Source organism: Castor canadensis, chromosome 10 (genome assembly GCF_047511655.1).
Source record: "Castor canadensis chromosome 10, mCasCan1.hap1v2, whole genome shotgun sequence".
NCBI classification, from domain to species: Eukaryota; Metazoa; Chordata; class Mammalia; order Rodentia; family Castoridae; genus Castor; species Castor canadensis.
In genome coordinates this window covers 41,360,264-41,385,729 of record NC_133395.1, presented here as the reverse complement: position 1 = coordinate 41,385,729, position 25,466 = coordinate 41,360,264, and the positions used below count along the sequence as shown (strand labels likewise).

Genomic DNA, 25,466 nt, shown 5'->3' with positions numbered 1-25,466 from the left:
GGGGTCTTTCTTTCTTTGTCTTTTTTTTCTGTGTGTGCTGGGATCGAGCCCAGGGCCTTGTGCATGCTAGGCAAACGCTCTACCACCAACGCATATTCCAATCCTATTTCTGGAATTTTAAATAACGGATTTTTCAACATAATAAATTCTCCCTCTTCCCATTTTCCAGGTACAAATTGCTTTCTTAGTGTTCAATGTCTCTTAGGTTCTTGATTCTACCAATTAATATCTAAAAGTGTCAAATGAAAGATTATCTCCTATTGAAACTTCTTATGGATAAAGACAATGGGGAAAAAGCACAATGGGTAATATCTACTTTCCATCTTACCAAAAAAGAAAAAAAAAAACACTAAGAAATGATTGCCCAAGATGTTCTCAAGGCACTGGCTTTGGCCTAAATCTACTTATTTTGTGCTCTCTTAAGACTGAATTTCTCAAAGTAATAAAATACAGTTTTAAAGCTTGAATATTCACTAATATTTTGATCAATGCACTAAAAAAAACCCCTACTTTTTAAGGAAAACAGTTCACTTTCTAAGCAATTAAACTTGCACTATGGGCAAAATCCTAATTCCACAAGTAATTCAAATCTATATTACCATATTGTTATAAAACTAATATACCTGTTTAGTATATTTCCTGGTTTAGAATGAAAATTCCTTGAAAAATATACAACTGTTGAAAATATAAATTCTTGAAAAATGGAGAGGATGCTTTGTTCAATTTGTTGAATCCAAATTCTAGAATATAATATGTTTTTGTTAACTATTGATGAACATTTAAGTAAATTTGAAGAATTTATCTCTATAACCATTACTTTGTTTAGATCCCTCTCCTATTCACTGTCTGAAATAGTTTTCTAAGTATAAATATTTCAGTACTTTTTAAAAGGTCATATATAATTTCACACAAAGTTAGGAACACATCTTTACATTTCAATTTGAAAATACCAGAAACAACAGAAATACTTGAAAAATTATCATGTGTTCACTGTAATTTAGTGCCAGATGCTGCTTCATGTGTGTCTCTAGCCTACTTTCCTATAGAAACATCTGTCAAGTCAAATCACTAGCATCCACCAGGACTTGCCTTTTACTAACCCTATCTCAGGCTACTCTGAAGAGTACTCTCCCTCTCTCTTCATTCTGCTAAAACTATACTAATCTTCCTTCAAGAAATTGTATGAAAGAAAGAAACTGAACTAAATTAGAAATGAGGACTACTTGCTGGAATTGAAGCATTTTGGTATGATATTAGCAAGCCATTTTACGAACCTGATTTCTTTCCAAAAATTTGGAGCAAGTTAATATGTAAATTATCTTGATTAGTCATCCATAAACATATATTAAAATAATAGTGTACATGAAAAATATATATAATTTTAATATGTCATTTAATTATTTTAAAAATTGGAACAAGTCAATCTGTAACTAAAAGGATTGCTAGAAGGCTTAACAAGGAAATTAACACAGTTTTAGTACACATTAAAAATATTATACACACTCTTCTTCTATTCTGTGTTCCATCCTTCAACTTTTGTCAACATTAAGATGTAGGAAAAAGTTTGTGGAATGGAACTTTCCAAAATCATGTTTTATGTTTTCACTTTTGTTTTTCTGTGACCAAAAATGAGGAAAATAATATTCTACATCTTTAGAGTGAGACTTTTCACACTCATGTTTTGATTTTTTTGTTGGTGCTTGTGGTGTTTTGTGAATAACTGGGCAAGTGAGTGCTAAAATACTCAGAAAAACTAGAAGTCCAACTAACATGTTCTTATTGGCTTGAACTTTAATTGACAGACTATTTTTTAGGTTTAGGTCTCTGATCAATCAGCAGAAAAAAATAGTTTATGTTTCTGTAACACTTTGGTTTTATAGAGATAGATTATTATAGTTTTTCCTACTATATGAATCAATATGAAAAAGTTTAAAAACTGTTGGATAGAAGTCTATCAAAGGAAAACCAATTTTAAACTAGCAAAAATAATATGTTTTTCTTATTATCTCTTATGTTTTCTCTTCAATATAGTCAGAGAAGAAGAGGGCAGAACAGGTTCTGCCCAGAAGCAGGTGGTGGGGAAGAGGTGGCACAAACAATGTATACACATGCAAGTAAATGTAAAAACGATAAAATAAAAGGAGAAAAGAAAAAAAAAGGATTAAAGTGAGAAGAAAACTTTAGGTGATTTATCAATATTACTTATCAAACATAATATTTAATAAGTGCTAGGGACTACTCTAAGTTATTTACAAATATAAACTTATTGATTATTGCACTCATAGACACTATAGGCATTCTAACATATTGAGTATTTCTGTTTTACAAATTTTAAGACACTCAGGAAATCCTGTCCTAATTAAAACAGTGGACAAAGCAAAAACTCAATCATGATCATGTGGCAAAATGAGTTCTGTAACTCCTCTGTCATCCCTATTATTGTTTTGTACTTGATTCTTTACAGAGTGGTGAATCTTTAGAAAATTATTCCTCTTATTATTGACCCTATGTGGTCATCTGGTATTATCTGTTCAATATTTTCTCTGAAAATAAAGTTGATTTTATATTTGCTCACAATTTGCAATGGGAATTAAATTTACTTCTAAAACTCAGAAATGACCTCTTAAGGTTAAATACAAATAAAATTTAGAACATATACTATGCTATATTATAAGTCTCTTTGGTACTCATTTATAAAACTTTATTTCTTATTTCATTAGATTTATTGTGCTTTAAAATTATAGCTATGGGTTTGTAAAAATGTTTATGAAGAATTGGAATCAGCAAGCATTTGTTTCTACTCTTTTAATTTACGGTGGGAGACTGAAAAGTTTTATGAATTTGTAACATTTTTTGATCTGAGGGCATAGTACATGCAAAATATAGAAGGCAATAAAGAGAAAAAAATCAAATAATATAAGAGAGATATCGTTAATGCAAAACAAAGGATGTTTACCAAAATGGAAGCTGTATTATCAGAAAGACTTTTGTTATAATAACAATGGATTTTTACGTTCCAAGGGACAATTGTTGGCTGGTTTGGTAGTGAAACCTGGATCAATTTTGTCAACTGAGAAATCTCCCTAAGAGGACATCATCAGAGCCACATCCAAAACATGTATGCAGAAATACACTTGCTGTAATCTGACTGGATGGTTTAGTAATAACTGACCATTGTTTGTTTCCGTACATTTTGAGAACTACAAAAGAAACTTATTAATCTATTATTTAATGGATATTAGAGGATGTAATTACCAGTTTGTGGGCAATAATGTGAATTTGTTACCCTTGTAATTATTTATTTTGCCAGAGCTCTTTGAACAAATTTGGGATCTGTGTTGGCTAGAAAGACTGCAGATGAAAATAACTTTTGCTTATATTCATAGGAATATGGGAGGCATTAATATATTTGTACAATATTAATAATTATAATCAGAAACGTGTACTCATTTAAAAGTAGGACAATATATGCTTCATGAAAAGCAAGAACAAGATACTGTGCTAGCATGACTCCATAAGTATGAAATGTCCAGAAAAGTCAGTTCTACAAAGAGACTGTAAATTAGTGGCCAGGGTTGGGAAAAGAGATTAGCAGTGAATGGGCATAGGGATCTCACTGGATGGTGAATATGATCTAAAACTAATTTATAGCGATGGTTGCTCAACTTGGTAAATTTATAGAAAGTTATGGAATGGTATAGTTTAAGTATGCATTATAGAATATATAACACATTACAATTAAATTGTAAAATAAATAAAAAAGTATCAGCACCTTTTATAGGAAAAGTGGCACTGAAGTGCTTTCCCACTTAATCTGTGAAAGTTTGTTATGAAGTATAAAGAAGATCTTTGGATGTATCTCTTAGTGTCTCTCAAGTTTCTTTACCAGTAAAATGAGAGTAAGAATAACATTTCCCTTATCAGGCTCTCTGAAGTGCTAGAAATAATCCACAAATGAAAGAACATGTAGAGTATCTTCAGTGGATAATAACTAATAGATGCAGTAGTTGTGATACTGATATATGAGTTAGCCAAAAACTAAAAAAGAGTCAATCATTTGAAAAGAAAAAAGAAACTCATCCCAAAGGAAGGGATTGTAGAGAATGAGACTGAGGGCATGAAAATAAATTTGCATTGATCAGAAATCTCATCCATGATAATTTACCCCAGTTGTGAGAGAAATTTCTCTTGTAGTTCAATTGTAGGCAAAAATTCACAGGATATCAAAACAAAACAAACAAAAATTTACCAACTCACCATGTTTGAAAAGTCTTTCTTTTATCAAAATTTAGAGAAAATTCACTGAAAATGTGCTTAGTGAAGTATCTCTGCATATATGATGAATACTATTGAAATGTTATCAATAAAGTTGTATATATATTTTCAAAAATTCTAGGTAACCAAATCTTGATGTTTGCTTATATAAACCTTTCACTTCATTGTGTTTAAAACAGAAATTTTGTCTGTTTTTCAAATCAATCTTAAATCTTGGGATGGGTGTTATGAGATTTATAAATAAAAAATTCTAACTGAGCCAAATATGAGTTGTGTGACCTTGAAAAGAGTTCAAACATTGAGCTTTAATTTTCACAGATACTGGAAATAGAAGCTGAATTTACAGTTTTGTGGTGTTTGAACACTCTTTTATGTAAAATTAATTTATCAAGTTATAAAAGATATACAATAATATTTATTTGACCTTTGTAAGATGAAAGAGAATGCCAGGCAAAGTCTGATTGGAAATGTGAGGATGAACAGGAAATTATACCTTTGTCATGTCAGACCAGAGGGACTATCTGTGCTACCTTAGAATAGTGAAGGGATAATGGGCAAAATATAAAAAGAAATCAAATTTAACAAATAGCACTGCATATTCCAAAGGGGCTTAAAATTTAAAGCTGTCATATCTGTTTGGCTAATGCTGTCTGACTGCTTATACGCATGTCACACAATGTTAATGATGTATGTGATGAAGAGACATTTGATTGATTTGATCAATGTATTTATTCCTATTGCAAAATCTATCTTTAATGTGTCACCTCATTTTTATTTTACTGTACAAGATAAGGAAGCAAAGCAATTTCAAGGACTTAGCCATTATTGTGGGAGAACCTGGCAGAAAAGAAAGTTCATCTTCTGAAAATAGCTGGTTCTATGAAGAGAACATTAAATTCCTTTTATTTGACATACTCTAAGACATTTTCAAAGCATATTTATTAAATGTTACATTGAGAGTCAAGTGACTTATTATTTAGCTATTAGGCAGGGCCACAGATGCCTGGAAGATTTTAATAGTTAGGCTACATAAGGTCAATATTTAAAAAATAGATATATAAATTTTTCTGGAAACTGAGTCTATAATTTTTAAATGATAATCAAAAGAGTCTAGAATGCAAAATTTTTAAGAATTGCTGATTTTCAAGTGTATTATTTTAAGTAGTGAATGTAGCTCTGTAATAATGATAACTGCATTATATTTATATATATAAGGCTATAGCATATTTCCAAACTGATTAAAATATGAAATCACCAAAATGCACAATATTACATGTATACATTTAATAAATGTACTTAATAACAGCCTTTTTAATTAACACTTTGGATTCATAAATAAATTAGTCCTAAAACCCTATGCAAGATGTGAGCTAATACGACAAATAAAGAACTACATGGTTATATCAAAACAGAGCAAAACAAATGTTTTCTATTTTTTTTAAATTTAGCAATAAAGTATCAGTTTAATAAGTATATATTTACAATCAAAATGGCAAACAGAATAGTTGACTTAATTTTTCTGGAACACCAGTACTGTTCACTTAATTTAAATATCACATACAAATTTATTTTCATTATTGTATAGGGAGGGTAACTTGTTTTATTTTGCAGACATGTCAAAAGGAAATTAAGTGTAAAATTAACCCTACTATTCATCCTATCCTATGAAAAAACTATATTAATTTTTATTTGAAAAAATCTATGAATTATAATTGTTGCTACACATTTTATAAAATCTACTATAAGGAATCTCTTGTCATTTGTTTACTCACAATGTATTTATTGAGTCTGTTACAAGCTATCAATTTTGTAAGGTCTTTTTAAAATTTGCAGCATATTGTTAAACCCTATTTTGTATATACAACTTCCAAATTTATCCCCACCTCCGCCAAAAATGTTACCTTGCAAATCTGTACAGAAGGCTGTAAATGCAGCATGCATAACCAATAAAATTATACGTGAAGATCCACACGGCAAAACACACACACCATAATATAGATGATCAATAAACACTCATTAAGGAAATGAAGTGTGGAATTACCCTTCATAGTGTTTTAATGGGATCAAAAGGAAAGTTAAAATAATAATACATTTAAACTAACTTGAGAATTCTGAATTTATTTGAGAACTTAGTGGTGTTTGTGCTCTACAAAATAAAATATATTTAAATAGCAAATGTGGATATAGTAAAAATACAACCTCATCCTATGATATTTAAGTTAATAAAAATATTAAAATGATAATAATTCCAAAAACTATCTGTATTAAAATTATTAAAACAGAAAACTAATACATTATTCAAATAATGTTAAAGGTATTTTTACATTAACATATATCTTAAAATCTGATTTTATAATAGATGACTAGCTGATCACATTGAATTAATATAATTTTCAGGTTTGCACAGTATATAGTAATGTTTCAATCATTTTCAATCTATATGAATGCATGTACACTAAATATAGTCTGTTCCCATAAATGTATATATTAATAATGTGTTTAGATCTGAGTATTTAAAAGTATGAACATATGCCCATATTTCTAAGATTACGTATTTCTAGTAGAAATACCATTAAATTATAAATATAGACAAAATTAGGTGATATTAACTATCAAAATATACTGTTGTACTGGCATGAATCAATCCTTCTCCTCTAATTCTTCCTATTTAAAAATTACCTGCTTTCTCTAAAAGGTGACTAATAATGCATATTTAGTACTTCCAGTTAATATCAAATGCATCTTCAAAATGAAATTAAGTAGTGAAAATGATTTGGATAATGTCTTGTGTTAACATCTCACGACAAAGTAGGCAGTATTTATGATTGAATTGTGGGCAAAACCTTTGTAAATAACTATATCACATGAACAAATGTTAAGAGGAAAAGAATGGATAGACTGTAGGATACAGTTAAAATAGGATTCAATTTGAAAGAACTAATCAAAAAGGAAAACATAAAATTACTTCTCAGTAGAAAAGCATCATGTTCTCCCTAGCCCTTTCATCATTTAACAATTCACTTTCCCAGTTCTTGTTAGTCTTTGCATTCTTCGATATGCAAATTTGTTTTACGAATTTTTTCGAAAGTAAAAATCATTCTATTTTGTGTGTAGCATCAGAACCTCAAGGATAAATGACAATATTTTATTTCATTAGATTTGTTGATTGTACTTGATAAATCTCTCTTTATATGGGAAAAAATCAGCAAAAAGCAGAACAAAACGAGAACCAAGGGTAGAATGGACAAAATATCTCTAGAATAAATACAACTTTAAGAGCAACAGCATTTTGGAACAAACATTCCACATCTGTAATCTGTAAATTTTCATCTCTGCTGTTACAATGAACATTATTACATGAAACTATTTCATGTAAAAGACTGTCATTGTTTTTAATGGCATCAATGATTTTGTTTAAAACAAGTTTATAAATAAAATAATCTGGAAATTGGAAGGTTGTTTGCTATGTAAATGTAATTCTACTTCCCACTTCTCATAGGGAATCAAAATACAATATACTTAGCAAGTACAAACACAGCCCTATAGAGTACTATAGGAGGTGCACATGTTCCTCTGTGGTGGTAACCAAATGACTGTATGCCAAAAGTCTTCCTGGGGTGACCTTAAATACTGTGGTGACCATTGATGGTATGAGACTTGTCGTCAGCTCAGAAATCCGAACTTTCTTAGAAACACAAGTCACTCTTTCAGTATGCCAACCTGAATCAAAGACGTATAATTGTATTTACCATATTTGAATGTTTAGTTTTATCTATTAGTAGGGAATGCCAAACATTATAAGCTTTCGTTCATAAATACCTATTTAATTTCTGTAAATTGAGCATGCAGATGTTTAACAGAACTGCATATGTTTTCTTTACATTTCCTCCTTGTAACTGTTTCTCTGCAGTCTAACACATTCAGCTAAAGTGCAAAGTGCTCAACATTCCAATACTGGAAAGTGGACATAATGAGTAACTAAGGATTTGGGGGTGGAAGCCCAGCTGGTGTCACTTAGCCAAGGTTCAACATGTGTGAGTGATTTATCACATAAGTGGACATCCTACCAATTAAATGGGATAGTTAGTCACCAAACCACATGTTTAACTCATCATTTTATCAATGAGATTAAGTTCCAGGATTCCATGGAACAAGACCAAAGCACAATTTCAAAATAATGTTCAAAAAGAAATTCAACACAAAGTCTCAACATCGTACAAAACAATTTCTGCAACTTTATTGTGAATTTTAAAGTACATTTAGTGAAGGATGTTATCCTTAATATAATTAATTAGAAATAAATTGGAAAGAAATGTACATAGTACTTTGTAAAGCAAGAATAAGTACAGACTTTTGCAGCCACAATATATACAATTATATGAGTGCAATAAGCTTCTAAATACATTAGGTATATATCTTTTTAAATAAATAGTAGAATAGTTGATTTGACATATGTGAGCGTCATACTGATTACACCAAAACTGTTATACAAAATATAGTGAAAAAATGAGTGTCACACATTTTGATATACAACTTTTAAAATAATTTATATAGTATTAACTCAAATTATAGTGTACAGAGTCCATTTGAATGAGGATAAGTTTTAATTGTGTTTTTAACACTGCTCAGCAAATATAGATATAAAGATGCATCCCTATAAATTACTAAATTTCCATTCAACTTAAATGAGTATCACAGGGAAGAATTCTACCAATTACAACAATAATAATTTTGAACGATAAATATCCATCTGACACATTTCAACATTGTTTTGATTATTTTTAATGTTCTAAGATGTATCACTTAATTCTTCAGCCCAATTGTTTGTGTGTAATAACATTTGAAATCAATATAGAAAAAAATTTCTACATTGAACTACTTATCACCTCTGGAATATACTTATTTTAAGTAATACCTTTAGTTATCAGTTTTTAATTGGGATAACGTCCCCTAAATGCTTCAAAAATAATACTTTGTGTAGTGCCTCGCTAAGAATTTTAAGAATTTATTTCACAAAGTACCAATAGAATATACTGCATTGTAAATGTTACCTATAGGCTAATAGTATTTGTAGGAAAATGGAATGTCAAGTGTTTTACATCTATTATTTATACAGTATAGCACAATAAAGGACATACATAAGCCACATTTAATTATTTTAACATATTGTTACACCTGGCAATTTACTTGGAGCATAAAAAATGTGGCTACTTTTCAGAAGTAAAATCAAATACAAATGATCATCTTTCTTTTTTTTAAATTTAAAACAATTGCTTTATTTTCTATGAAATTCTTTAAAACATACAAGAACAAAGGAAAAGAAAACAAACACACATAGCTATCTTGGAGTGGTGCAGTTGGGAGATGGCCCACTCAGTGATAATTCTCTAAAAGTTATTTAGGCAATAATAATTGAAAAGATACACCTTGCATTTATGCAATGGCACATGTGGCTAGATAGCTATGTCTACAAAATATGCCAGGTAATATCTGAACACAATTATAGAATGACTAGGTACACAATATTATAATTTTTGTCTTTTACATCCAGACCACAAAAGTAATATAAAAAAGTTATGTTGCATTTTTACATTTTAAGATATTAGGATATTACTATATTTAAAAGTATATCTAAAATCAAGCAAGACAGATTAAATTCTACACCTTCCTAGTACCACCAGTCAACCACTGTTCGAATTGAGATGCGTCATGTGTCAAGTCCCCAGTCAGTGTCTACAACTCAACAAGTTGCCTTTTGTTGGCCAGAATAAAAAACATCTGCATTTTCTGCAAGAAGTCAATCTGTATTAGGAAGGCTATGTATGACACACACAAATGTAGATTCTATCTACTCTGTAAGGGCCATGAACCCCTAAGATATGTTTCTCCTTATCATGCCATCAAAGCTATTAATATTCAGTTATGACTTATGTATGAAAATGGAAAAATGAGACCTGTTGAAACTATTCTAACAGGGAAAGGAGGATAAAAAGGAGAATAATGGAAGGGGTGAATTTAACTAAGATATATTGGAAGCACTTTTGTAAGTGTCATAATGTACCCCCAGTATAGCAATAATGTGATAATAAAAAATTTGGAAAACATACTTAGTTATGAGAAGAAATGAACTGACTTATTCGTGAGGGTGTTCCTTTTGTCCATATTTCCATTGTGTGTGTTTGTGTGTGTTTGTGTGTGTGTGTGTGTGTGCATATGCCTGTTTTGGTGGTAGGGTGGGTGTGTTGTCTATGTCCAGGATTTAAAAGAAAGGATTAAATATAATTCAAGTAACATGTGATTGTCAAAGAATACGTTATTCCTTGCACTGTGAAATGAACAGGCATTAATTAGCAATGTACTTTAAGACCTTGACAGTAGCAAAGCAATGGTTCATTTAACTATAAAATATGTACAAATTCCCACAAAATTAAGACATGTCTATCTTAATTTAGAAAGGTCACTTTCTTGTAATGTCAGAATTAAATAATAAGAATTTAATTATCTAATTTATTCAAGTAAATAAACATAAATATGGTTTATTTAGATATTTTTAAATTTGGTGACAAATTTAACAAAGGCTTAAAGATAATTATTTCATTTTGTCAGCATCTTTAACTTTATCACTATAGTTAACAGAACTTACAATTTTGTCTTAATACCAATATGTCAAAAGAGGAATTTATGACAACCTAAACATATAGCATAATTACAATTTTTTGTGTTTTCTCTCTTTTCCAAATGATTGCATTATATTTAGAATAATCCTGATCCTTTGGCTTTAAAATATTTTTCCAAGAGATTTCTTTAAATCATGCTTTTAAAAATGCTGTAAATTATTAGATTGCCATTGCCTAAATAAGCTGGGCCTGTAAAAGTAATACCAAATAAGTCATTTTAGTATTGCTGTTGTCCCATTTTGCTAATCCCAGTGTAGTATTCAAATACATTTTATGGCTAGAATATAGAATGAAGTCTACATCTTATACTACACAGACAGACACCTTAAAAAAATCACAATGTCAAAAATATAAACAATAGTACTTTCATAAGAAACCTACACAAAATATGGGTTATGATTTATCAGATTAAAATCTAGGATCAATATTTTATTATACTACAACTACAGAAATACTTTGGTATAAATACAATGAAAAGTTCTCAGATAATTTGAAAAAATACAAGTCTTTGGTCATAGAAAGTAATGCCATAATTCGAAACATGATAGGTGATCTTTGCAAGAGACAAAACAAAGACAAAAACAAAAACAACAACAAAAATCCCCAACATTTCAAATTAGAAGGTGCCTTTAATATATTGATGTTAAAAATTTTTTATTAAAATTTTAGAATAGTTTGGAAAATATTTTCTTTTTAGTGACATTTCATAAAGCAAAAGGTATATGATCTTATATGAGATTTTTTTGTGTGTATATTCTTTTTTTCAACTAAATTGATTTTTTATTATGTTCATGGAGTAAGCACTCATTTTCTGTACATGAGTTTTTTTAAGAAATAAAATTAGTTAACATTAAATGGATATAATATAATACTGCACTCAGTATTGCATCATTCAGTTAAATCACTGCTTGATATTTATGAAAAATGGTTCGTGTATTTAATGAGAAAAATGTCAGTTTTACATCGCTGTTTTGCACTTCCCTTTGCATCCACTTTCTAGAAATTCTAAGGGTACGAAGGCTAAGAATTGGTGCCATTTACATTTTCTATAGCATGACTGCAGAAAACCATTCCAAAATTTTTACTCCATTTCCATTAATGTTGTCCAGTTCCATTACTCATCTCATGCCATTCCTCAACTGCCTAGAATTGCTGTGCACTAATCTGTAATTGTGGTGGTAGAAAACAAAACACATGCTGGAAATCTTCTGTATTAAAGGCTGAAGTTTCCAATGCCCATTAAATTTGGCTCTTGTAATGTCCATTTGGATGGTGTTTGCCTGACCATCACAATGATAACCAATAGAAATAATGTCACTACAATTTATCACTAATATCCAGAATCTCAGTGCAAAATTAATTTAGTTTTTCACAAAGCATCATATATTCAGTACCTAAAGGAAAATTCTAAGTATATTTTAAGTAATCTAGACAATGAAATAAAAACATCACATTAAATAGCTATACTCATGTCTATATGACAGAGTTTGGGTTTCCATACCCCATCTAGGAATTCTATCAGAAATGTGTGATCTACAGTGGAATCAAAACTGTTTGGCACACTTTCACCAAAGTATGCTATAATGAGATTAGTTAGTGTTTGCTTTTATGTTTTGTCTAATTAAGCATGAGTTCCTTTTTTTTAAAAAAGGGCATCATATTAACATATACCTCTCTAAACTTGACTCATGTAACAAATATACAAATTCCTTACATCCCCACCACAAATTGATTTCTATTTTTGTTTGTTTCACTGAGCTCAACTAGTCATGTCTGTCATATCTAGAAATTGTGCTTTTCTGTCTATTAATATTTATCAATTGTCATCAAAGATAGCATCAAAATAGCTCTCAAACCAGGTTTTATAGGAAAAAATGAGTCATAAAAATGTAAGCGATTTAAGGCTCAAAACTATACTTGTTTAGAATTAATTATAAGTCAGACTTCTTTTCTTACAGCAACAAACTTTGTAAATGGGAAGAGCTTTACTTAGTTTTTAGGAATGTGAGAGAATTTCTGTTTTAAATAAGAAATTTCATGATTCACATGCAATGCACACACAAAGAACAAAAGGTAAGTAAGTTATCCCAAGAATGTATTTCCTCTGTCAGTTAGAATAGGGAAAGCTGTGCATCTATAAGTCTCATTTTTATCTTCAAATTTATTTCATATTAAAACATTAACATTCTCACCTAGACACTGTATTAAATGCATCCATTATAGCAAACCACAATAAAGAAATTTAACTGTTCTGTTCTGCTAAATTGGCACTCTCCTGATCCCAGGCTTAAGGGAATCTTGAAAGTGAACATGTGATTTTAAAAATTTTACCACATATTGTTAAGCATCCACTAAGAGAGTATATTTACATAAATGTACAAAATAACTGGATAGTTTTTTTTAAGTTTGTGAGTAATAAAACTGGAAAACCTACCCTTGGAAAAGGCTATAATTTTATAAACACTAATAAAATCATACATTATATGCATGTTTCCAAATTGTCATGAGAATTTCTTTGCCTAGTGCACATAGGGTGATCTTAGCTGGCAAATTTGTGCAGAGGTGGATGGTAGTTGATATGTCTGGACCATTCAGGAAAAGGATTGGAATAAAGAATTAAAACAAAAAAGAAGGACAGGAAGGAAGGACAGAAAAAATAGAGAAAAAGAAAGGAAAAAAGGAAGGAATGAAGAAAGGAAGGAAGGAAGAAAGAAAAAGAAAGTCAGATCTATTTGTTATCATTAGTTTGACTTCCTGCTATTCTGGACCTCTTCTTCTCTGATATGAAGAGTAGTTTAAAACAAAAACAAACACAAATGCTGCTCTGTTTTGAGATGAGTAAAATGCTTTAAATCAATTGCTAAAACCCACTGTTTGTGAAAAATATCTAGAATTCTACTGCTTAAAATATACAAATGCTATGTACTGTTTGAATGTTCATTGTAAACTGTAAGGAATCTCCCATGCCTCAGGTATGTTGTGCTATTATGCTAACATAATACACAGAGTTTAAAAAAAGAACTTAAATGAAACTTCAACTATCTTTTTTCTCACATAGAATTTATTTTTAGAGCAATTCACTTTCTGATACACCACAGTAATAGTTTTTAAATAAAAGTGAAATGATAGAGTCAAAATTGTTCAATACTTAAGAGCAAAATCTCTGGTATCAGATGAGTAGGGGTGGAATCTTGGACTATTCTTTACTTCCTAGAACTGTGACCCAAAACAAACTATTTAGCTGTAACCTTGTAAAAGGGGAAAATTATAATAGCACCTATATCAAAGTAGTTAGTTGTATTTTAAGACTTCATACATGTAAAGTGCTGAGAAGAATGCCAGGTACATTGTGAATACTCAGTAAATATCAACTATTATGCTCTTGTGTTTGAAATCTTGTTTCACAGCATAGCAAACTGATTTTATATAAATAGAAAAGATAATAATGCCAAACAGAATATTGTGATCTTCTTTTTAGAGAATCCAAACTACCTTCCATGTCTGCTGTGAAATGGTTTCTGCTTTGCTGAAATTATTATAGTTTATTTTAGCCAGTTTGCTTACATGTATAAAAGTATGTTCATATATTTGGTAATAATGGCTAATCATGTTAAAGTATCCCAAAATTACTTTTAAGTTCATTAATTTTGATACCATTATTCATTATTTTAACAAATAATGAATAAATTATTTATTTATTCAATATAAATTCATTATTTTAAGGTTAATCTTTCCCTTAAGTAGGGTACACTAACTCTATTATGATTATCTAATGTCAATTTTGTTCATATTCCTCATGAACTTATTTATTTTATTAGGCAAAACATTGGAAGGCACAGTCTACAGAATTTCATTAATCTACAAGCATCTAATTCTAAATCAGATCCTAGTGACATCATCACTTCATACTTTTACAATAGAAAACTGATTTGATTAATCAAGTGTTTGTGATTTGCTGTATTGTTCCCAGATTGGCTCACTCTGACAAATTCTCTATAAACTCACAGGATTTTAAATTTTTATCTGCCCAGCTTTTCACCTTGCCAGAGACAGATTACATTTCATTAAGTGAATTGCAGCCCAAAATAGAAAAGTGTGCCTTATGCAAAAATCCTGGGGTAAACATTTGACACAAATCTATGCATTACTCTTAAATTCTTTATAATTTGCTATCACATACATTAGCAATATTAAAATGTTGAGGATTTTATTTTTATTCACCTCCAGATGACCATATAATCAAGGAATTAACATATGGAAAGCATAGTATGTCCATGTGCTCTCTCTCCCAAAACATATTTACTTCATTTAGTATTAATGATATTTATGTCATCTTTACTTGTATGGGCAAAGTCTGAGTAACAAATTGACAATATTATCCACAAAATTAGATACTGTGAAGTACTTGATTAAGAAATAATTAAGTTGACATAGGCACTGATTAAGCACTCCAAAAAGATTTCTTGTATTTTCTTTGCTACTATGATGACATTATCTATATCAATAGCAAAGACAAAGAATTGGCTGAAAAACATAGGAATGTTTGCCACTTGTCATGTTCGAATATGACAAAAATTCATAAAGACTTAGTAACTAAGGACAGGTTTTCTCATGACTTACATCTTTGATATTAACAGCTGAAGGATGACATATAGAGAAAAAAGGGATAGAGATATGAATCTGCATTTGAACACACCATGTTCATTACCACTAAGTGTGATAACAACACTGCCACCCATCTTTCTTTTTCATATGTTGAATTTGGTTATTATAGATAAGAGAATGCTCACACGATTTCTAAACCAACTTTATTTAAATATTACTTTAAATAAACTAGATTGCATGAGTTTTATATTTCCTTTCCACCTCTCAGTTTTGGCTTAACATGTTCTCCTTTAGTAGGGGAACATTTCTATCGTATCCTATAAAATATGTGAGGTCACCTGAAAGTCAATACAATGCATTATAAGAGGTGAACTGAATGAAGCTCCAAACTGAAGTTTTGCAACTTATGCATTATTTAAATGCCTCACTTTAGTATAACGTGTTTTAGATATGTCTTTGACATGCTTGGAAGACTGTACCATGAAAAGAACATGTTTCCTGAATTCATGTTCTTTGAATGATTTGTTTGCCATGTCTACATTTTGTTCCTTGTTCAATATGGAAATGTCTAGAACATTTTCAGGAATATAGTTGGTGCTACACATACATGAAATGAATATTAGAAGAAGCTGTTTAATATGATAAACAAAAAAACTGTCTTGTGGCCAAAATGTAGCATTTCTGGAACTATACCCCCTCCATCATGACAACTTCCGAAACTGTCAAAGTTACACCTAAAACCATTCATTCACAGGGTAAAAAACAAAAAGTCTTTACTATATATCCACCAAAACACCAAGAATTATGCTTTCCTAAAGTTTTATAAAGTGAAAAAGGACAATACAGAGGTAATGATAAATGCAAGCAAATTGAGTCATTTCCAAAATCACTGATATATTAGAGGAGTAAAGATTTCTAAGAAGCTGTCCAGGTCAGAGTCATCCTGTGCATCCTTGTTTCTGTAGTATTCTGAAGAGAAAGTGTAGGGTCTTTTATGGCAAACACAATTTATGTCCATGTACCAAATTTCACTTGCAGGTGGTGTATTTGGGGACTATTTCAGTTAATCTGCAATTCAATTCTTTTAATTCCAAATATGATTTTCCTTAAATAATAGACTGGCAATTGTTGTTATTCTGATTATTTCTATAATTTCACTGTATTTTTGTCACTTAATGAACAATCTACCTAAAACATTAATGAACATTGGTTCAACAAGATTTTCCTAAGATTTGTACTGATATATGAATATTTACTATATATACTATAATATATATAATATACACTATAATATAGATAATATATACTAATATATCATTGGTCAAAATTATAATTGCTTCATATTTTTTCTTAAATTTCACCAATATTACACAAAAACAGTGTGCTAAAGAATGAAATTCATCTAACTTATTATAGAAAAACATAACAATAGCAATATTACTGATGAAAATATGATAGTTACATTTAAGGTTGATAGTTTCCCAATCGATATTTGTAAATATCAATAACCTGTTGGAGATTTTGCAGTTTTGGTCTGTGATTCTAATTAAGGGGGGGAAATAATTTTTAAGCTTAGAAGGAAAATATTAAGCAGAAATCTGAAAGAGGATAAAGGAAATGCTCTCTAATCGACATCGATGCAGGAGTGATAACATACATGATTTCATAAACAATAGGAATATTGCCTCTTTTTCATTGTCAGGAGACACTGAACCCTGAGACTAACTTTACAATTGATTTTCTTGAGCCCTTGTTAACATTCATTTGAACTGTATGAAACACACATCAACTGATGATAGGAAGAATTAGGCCAGATGGATGTTGGGTGGCAAGAGGAAACCTGCCAAGCAGTGATGTTTCTCTAAGTGATTCATAAAAGCTATAGTTCAATTTTTAATAATAGACATGAAAAATTTTAGGCATTCAATTATCCAATTTTCAGAGGATAAAACCAAATTCTCAAGATACTAAGTTGAATTTTAGCAAGGTAAATGTGTTTTGAATGGGTATTTTTGTAGCCCAAATGAGAAAATATATATAGCAAAGCTTGAAAATGTAAAAATACGGTATTGATTTTTATAACCACTATTGATTTATTTTCTTTGAAAATGCAGTGCACAGTCACTTATAAAAAGTGTAATAAGCAAGTGATTACAACTGCAAAAGCCCCAATTTAGTATCACTATGAGTAATGATGTGACTGCCACATGTCTGATTTTTGGATACCATAGACGGCACAACATTCATGTGGTTTCCATGCAAATTTCTTTCTCTTACTAAGCTTACTCTTCTATCCTGTTGCCTAGTTATAAGTTAATTTACCAAACTGTTGATAGTTTCATATTAGTGAAAAGTGTTACATGCATTTATACATGATTGCTCATATCAATTCATTTATAATTTCCAAATAATGTTCATATTTTAATTAATATATTTAATTAGCAAGTGCTATTTCACATTTTATTCCCAAGCTCTACATATTTTAGCAGGTTTCAATTTTGTAGTTCATTTAATTATAGTAATTACTTGGTGATAGTTGCCTAAGCAGCCACCGAACAGTTGGAAAGATCCTTTTAGAGTTAGGCACCAGCTTGATGGTTAGCACAGAAGTCTAATTGCAATTAAAATAGTACATCTTCTGGCAGTAAAGATTTTATCTTAAAATATGTTTGCACAAGAATGTGCAGGTGAGGCTTTATATGTATTAGTTTCATAAATAATTATAAACAAGGATTTTCTCTTAAATGATTGAGATTTTGGTATAATATGTCTTTATAAATACCCACCAATAGGTACATTAGTGTTTTAGAAATAAATGAGTTAAAATTACATAATCTGTCTTGACTAACAATCATATAAAACCCAAATGTAATATTTTCTTCTAGAATGAAATAAAACCAAATTTTCAGAGTATGATTTTGAATTTAAGAAAGAAGACACATAAAATGAAGGTCTCCATTTCTAACATTTATGTCATTGCACTGATTTCCTGAAATATTGTGATAAATATTCATAAGAAATTGGACTTGCCAAAATCATAGCCATCTGGAGGCAAAAGCCAACTAAGCCAAACATTTATTTCCACCAGAGTTTAACATCTATGTTCCTTGTCTATGTTAAACTTATGTCATTTCAAAGGGTGAAGACTGAAACACTCTTTTTCAAAATATCATGGTTCAAAATATCCCTTTCAAAACAGATCCCTTCACAAAGTGAAACTCCATTTTTAGAACCATTGTTTCTTTTGACTTGGGTAATTACTCAACATTATCAATGTGGGTGACATGTTTTCCAAGTAAATTTTAATACAGCAAATAAGCTAATCTCATATAGTTAAAACATGAAGTTTTACTTGAAACTATGTTTTAGTCACAACTTTGCCTATAGAAAGACTAATTTTTAAAGATGAAATCGTGCATTTCTTTGTAGATTAACCAAAGGATAAATTTAAACCTGGCATTCCTATAATTAAAGTAACAAATCTTAGAATTTTATTACCCCCTTGAAAGAGTAAGTCTCCAAGGGTAAGAGAGAGAGAAAAAAAATTTAAAATATATTTCAGGGAAATATGACATCAATTTAAAAGAGAGAGATGATGCATATATTTTTTAAGTAAGGAAAATTTAAGAGCAAAAGCATTATGTTTAAAATCTGCTGGAGTATTTTAAGTAAAGACAATATCATTATATTAAATTTCTATTGTCTAACACCATACCCAGATCATATTGGTTATTAGATAAGTCTTAAGTAACATAATGAATTGAAATAGAAAAAGATAGTGGTTCATATCACAGGTCTTTGGCGGCAGAAAATTTCATAGTTCTTTATCAGACTATTTAAAAATAATGCTTATTTAAAACTATTGGATACAAATCTAAAATAAGCTATAATATCCATGAAGGAAAATACAATTCAGTATTTTCAGTAGTTCAGTAGTGATAAGGGTACATCCAAATATGTACTTAGCAGTCAAAACAAGCTTTTCACACTGCTGAATGAGCAAACCAAGTAAATCTTGTTCGTTCAAGTAGGGGAAGAAGTGAGTACAGGACAGGAATACAACTTTCTTCATGGAAAGTATTTTGTCATCATCTGAACTGTCATGTACAGAGACTTCCTGGAACTCTCCATTATAAGAGCTAATACTGGATGTCAATGACATAGACAAAGAAAATTGGACCATCTTAATTGACATTTATCTATATATAGCAAATGCAGAACTACACAATATACAGCTTGATGCCATGATGAATGCTGTATATTTGAAACAAAACAATGAAAGCAAATCTTAATTTTTAGCATTTGTGATTTGGGTAACAATGTTGTTTTGCTTGATTATTTCCATATTTGTCCACACAGCAAGACTGAGTGTAATTTATTGAACTTCTACTATATGTTATGCTATAGCCCTGAATTGGTTCCATGAAGTCTTGCACCTAAGATAATGTCTACGATTTGTGACTGCTTGTTCATTATTCTAATTGTATAAAATGGAAACTGTATGTTAGTGTAAAACAGGGAGCCTAAAAGAATTCATGCATCTTTGCCATGAATTTGTGAAGCACAAAGAGTAAGTGTTCTTGTCAGTTTGCTTTGTTTTAAAGTTCTATTTTCTCACTTAGTCTTTTTCTAATATGAAAATAGAACTAAATCAAAAGGCCAATCCAAACTTAATTGACATTACTGAGCAGGTAGTAAAATCCAAAAATGTGTTATAGTCTCTATACAAGAATGAATATAAATATCAGAAACCTGCAGAACCACCATGAGAAAGGGACATGGTAGAATGTAGATAATTAAAGGAGATAAACCAATTGGGCTATAACGCATATATACATGGAATTATCACAAGGAAACTCCCTGTGTAGTTATCTTTATCTTGAATTAGCAAAAATGTTATGTTTTTCTTTTTCTCTTTTCTCTTCTGCAAAATCAGAGAAGAGAAGGCAGAACAGGTCCTGTGGTGTGGGGTGGAGACATGTTGGCACCAGTGGGAGCAGGCAGATGGCAGGGAAAGGGGATAAGAGAGTGAATATCATGCAAAAAATGTGTACACATGTATGTAAATGCAAAAATGATAAGGAACAGTGGAAGAGGTGAATTTAAGTATGAGATAGTCAATAGACTCTAAGAACCTTTGTAAATACCACAATGTACCCCCATCCAGCACAACAATAAAAAAATTAAAAATAATTTAACAAATTTGTTTTTTGCAGTCTAAGTCACTATGAATCCAATTGAAATTTAACTTCTTATTTGGTTGATAAAGTTAATTGGATTAGTTATAAATATCCACTGCATGTTGCTTTAAGTTCAAATCAGCAATTTTATCTTGATAATTTCTGCTTTTCCAACAAGAGGAAATGATGTTGGCCCCAATACATTAAAAAGGTATTTTTCAGGTAAAACCCTATTATTTTATGTTTTTATTTGTTTGGTCTCATTAATGTTCACATCACCCACATACTTAAATGTTACAAACTTTCATCTTCAGACACTACAAATTTACTTGTGAATAAATGTATACTTTTAAAAATAAGCAAAAAGCGTCAAAATGGTTGGATTTTATGCTCCTAGAATCAGTTTGACAAATCCCATATATATGATCCATATACTTCAAGGCATTTTAAGCAGTTTGATTACACAGTAGATGCCATTACTTCAACAGGATGCTTTCTACTCTATGGAATAATTGGAAGCAAGAACCAGCAGGTTTCAAATGACTCCAGCTGTGTTAAGTACTGACTGTGCAACAGATTCACTCTCTTACATGTTGTTTTGTAATAGGCGTGATGGATAAGGTAAAAATCCCCAGATGAGTGGAGTTCCTGTGGGTAATCGACGGAGAACTAAATTAAAAACTAATACTAAAAAATGGAATAATTTTAAAACACATGTGACTGAAATAGGTAAAACACTCAAAATGAGAGATGAAGCAATTACAAATATGAAACAATTGGAACTAAGTTCAAAACAAAATATTCTATATTTTGTACTCAGATGTTACAAAATCAGCATTTCAGAACTCTTAGCCATCTGTGCTATAAATACTATGATACAGTGTTCTAAAACAAAACCAGATAAATTAAACTGACTTACTTATGAAAATAGGCTTCTAGAAACCACTAAAAAGAAAAGAACACTCATTAAGTGAATGTGTGCACCTATATCAGTGGAAGATGATATCCTTGGACACAAAAAGTAAAAACCATTTTTTTAAGTATCTGTGTACCGTAGCCAGACATATGCATGTGTCCATTCACTTCCTAGCATGAAAACATCATGGATTAGGCATGATTACACTCATTTACAGAAAAAAAAATCAAAGACTGGCAATCATCTAACTGATGTCATACAGTGTTTACATAGCAGTTCATCAGGTAATTTTTGTGGCTCTAGATATCAAATTATATCTCAGTCTCTTTCTTCTTCTTGAAAAAGGAATCAAATAGTCCAATAATCTCAAAGGTGCATTTGAATCTTGGGAATCTAAAACGATTTCATGAGTTCTGTCAGAGACCAAATTTATCTTTCTAAAGTTAAGATCATACTTAGACACTGTATTAATCTTTATTCAATTAATATTTTGCTTCATTTTATAGAATTTATACTGGATTCTAGTATACCAACTGTCTGGATGGCTGAAAAGTGTAATGAGGGAACTTTAATATGTTGCTTTTTTTTTCTTCAAACAGGTATCTCTATCAAATGGATATAAAAGTAAACCCACTGGAGCCACTCAATAATTTAAGTACTCAAAGACTGAAATAGAAGTTTGAGGATGAGAAGGATTATAGAAAAAAGGAAGCTAATCCTTTTTTATTTAGCTCATCTCTCCCCTTTCCATCATAGCCTAAAAAAAAGGGATGATGGGCAGACATGATAGTGTATGAGAAACAAAGAGGAAAAGTGGAAATCACAGATACCACTAAGTGAGGAAAAAGCATATGTTGAATAAGAATGGTGTCTTCATGTGGTTATTTTAGAGATTAAATCAGTAGAAAATTATGCACACAGAAAGTTTGACTCCAATATCAACTGATCTTTCAGGTTAGATGAACATTTTCTGAAAGTGTACTAAGTTCATTTCTCTCAGCACCATTGTAGCTACATGTTGGAAATCCAAAGGTAAGTTAGACACAGTCTCACTTTGAAGGATTTCCTTACTTCTAAATAACTATCCTACAAATATCAATATACTAGTTTAGGTTGTCTTAGTTACCATTTGAGACTGAAAGATCATAGGAAACCAGGACCATGTTTTCAACAATCCTGACTATTCGCCTGGGGTTGAACCCTGCATCAGCTGCAGAGGGCACGCAGCCTTGCCAATAACAGATGGTCCAGCAGGAATAGTTTAAACCCCAAGGAGTGTTGTTCCCTGTATTATCCAGAAGTCAATAACCCTTAGCTAACACAGAATTTAATTGTCTAAAATAGAGACTTTAGGTGTCAAAACGCTTTTGCTTAATTATTACCATGTTTAAAAATCAATGAATGAATTCAACATATTTTGCTGCCACTGCTTGGCAGAAGATCATGCTGTCAAAACCACGAATGAAAATGAGTGCATGTCACACTAAAATGCCCTAGATTATGTCTGTTTTTCTATACTATAATGCAATTTTCATACCTTTTTTAATTTGAGGCAAAAAAAGTAGCAACTTATTTTCACATAAAGTTTGAATGAGTTGGATTGAAGCATCAAGTTATATAACTAAAAATCTAATAATACTTTTTTAACTTTGGAAATCACATCAATAAAGAAAAATGTAATTTTAAGAACAATAAAAGAAAAACATATCTGAAACTACAAGTCCCATAAGTAGGGATTTGTTTGCTACTTGTAGCAAGAAAGACCATATTGTGGGTTTATCTGATACTCTACAGATGTCTTGAAGCTCTATATGTGTATATATATGTAATGGAAATATTTGCAGAAATAATTGATACCATTTAAAATGTAAACATCTACTGAGAAACTAAGAAACCAGATGTATATTAAATAACATGAATGAATATCGTTCCCCTAGTGAATGATAAGAAATAGAGTAAAGACAAGTTGCCTGTCCAGGTGTCTTCACAGCTGACACAGAGAGCAAAGGCTATTGTGATTCTAGACTTCCAAATGTGCAAATAGGTTCAATGGCATGAATATATGACACAGGAGGGCATCAGCTCGCAACTAAGAACTCACTTCGTTTTGTCTTCATTTGTCACTTGCACCTTCTACAAAGTTTCCTGCAGAAACCTACATAGCTGTGTATTTGAAAGTCCTCAGCATGCAGTTACTATCACACAGAGGCACAGATTGGTTGCATCCTTCAAATCCAAAAGAGTACCAATATTTTTTCTTATAAAAAAACTAATGTATGAAATACTGTCAAGCAGAAGACATTTTCTTCCTCTAAAAGATGCAGCTTCATTTCATAAACCCTTATATATTTCCATTCTTTTCTATATGGAGATTTGTTTAATGAGGAAAAAAACCTCATTCTCTGAATTGTGGTTGCAGTTGTCTTGTACCAAAAACAAAACAAAAGAACAGTTTTGCTTTCAAAATCAATCATTTGCAATGACTCTTAGCCAGCCACTATGCCAACAACTGTGGGAAACACATGGTTATATACTTTTCTAGTAGGCAAAATACAGGATTTGTAAAATCATTTAAATTTTAAACAATGCATGATTATTTCCACCAATTTATTTCTACCTGGGCTAGTCAAAGACATTGAGCATTAAAAAACTTCAAGATAGTTACTGAACACTCTCCTGAGGGTACATGTATTGAAACTCATGTATGACTGCAACAAAATGATGTGTTACAAATACACACTATTTACAAATGAAGCAGAGGGGAATTCTAAAAATAACTGAGGAGTGACTCCATAGCAATTCCTATGAGGAGAAAAGAACTCGGTACACAGCCCTCTTCACATGGTACTGTTATCTTAAAGATACCTAGGGTTTTGATCTGATTTACTTTCAGAGGAGAGTCTGCACACACAATTGATAGTTCCTTCTCAAGAAACGTGAAACCCAGATCACGGGCAACAGAGATAGCACAAGTTAAGAACAAGCAGGCCCACATCATGTAGCTTTCATAATTAGAACCATCAAAGCCCAAATCTACCCATTGTAAAGTACAAATTTGAGATTTTTACTCTTTGAGATTCATCCTACATTTCTGCATTTGGGAAAAATAGGCAAGACTAATTCCCTAGGCTATAAATCACTCTAATGTGGAGGGAAATGTGTTAGCTAGTTGTATTACAAAGCCTTTACTTCATATTTAATAAGCACCTGCAATACCAGCATTATACAAAGCTCTCTACTTTGCAAATCTTTAAAACCCCACTTAATTTTCAGCACTGATTTCCTGCAATCTAAGAGCTTATGAAGGGTTCACTGTGTTCATGCAGATCTATGCGAAATGTGCCAGAGCGTCCCTGTCTGTGATGGCATTCATTTGGAGGTGAATCCCAAATTTCTATCACTGGCATGCTTATTTCTGACTAAAATAAATATTCTCAGGATGAAAGCTGAAGATTAGGAGTACAAAAAAAAAAGGAGGCAAAGAAACTAGAGCTGGAAGAGATATATGCAAATATCAGCTCAATGACAATTCTTCATGTCATTCACAATAGAAGCTTAAAGATCCAAACACTCTGCAACCCATTAGTTCCTCAATGTACTGAAAGGGGTTAGAGAGTTTCTTAATCACCTGCTACCAGACTGAGAAAGGCTTAGAGATTGGATATGAGCAAAGCAGTGTAATGCTAAACTACAGATAGTCACAGACAAACTGTGGAACAGTGTTAAATACAAGATATTATACAAATAAGATAAAATTGAGCAAAGTTCCATTCTTTCCTACATTACAAATAAATGAAAATTTATACAAACTAA

At 30.8% G+C, this 25,466-nt stretch overlaps 1 protein-coding gene across 19 annotated transcripts in view; it reads right to left on the bottom strand.

Annotated features, from left to right (window-relative positions):
• Pcdh9 (protocadherin 9) overlaps nucleotides 1-25,466 on the bottom strand; it is an 888,530-nt gene that overhangs the window by 851,128 nt on the left and 11,936 nt on the right. Inside the window, exon 3 of one of the 19 annotated variants that reach the window (XM_074043269.1) lies at nucleotides 8,488-21,385. The exons of the other annotated variants lie outside the window; for them this stretch is intronic. Within the exon in view, the coding sequence (XP_073899370.1) occupies nucleotides 21,239-21,385 (147 nt within the window). The 3' untranslated portion in view covers nucleotides 8,488-21,238. Of the gene's footprint in view, nucleotides 1-8,487; nucleotides 21,386-25,466 lie in introns of those variants that run through there. 19 annotated transcript variants of the gene reach the window in all.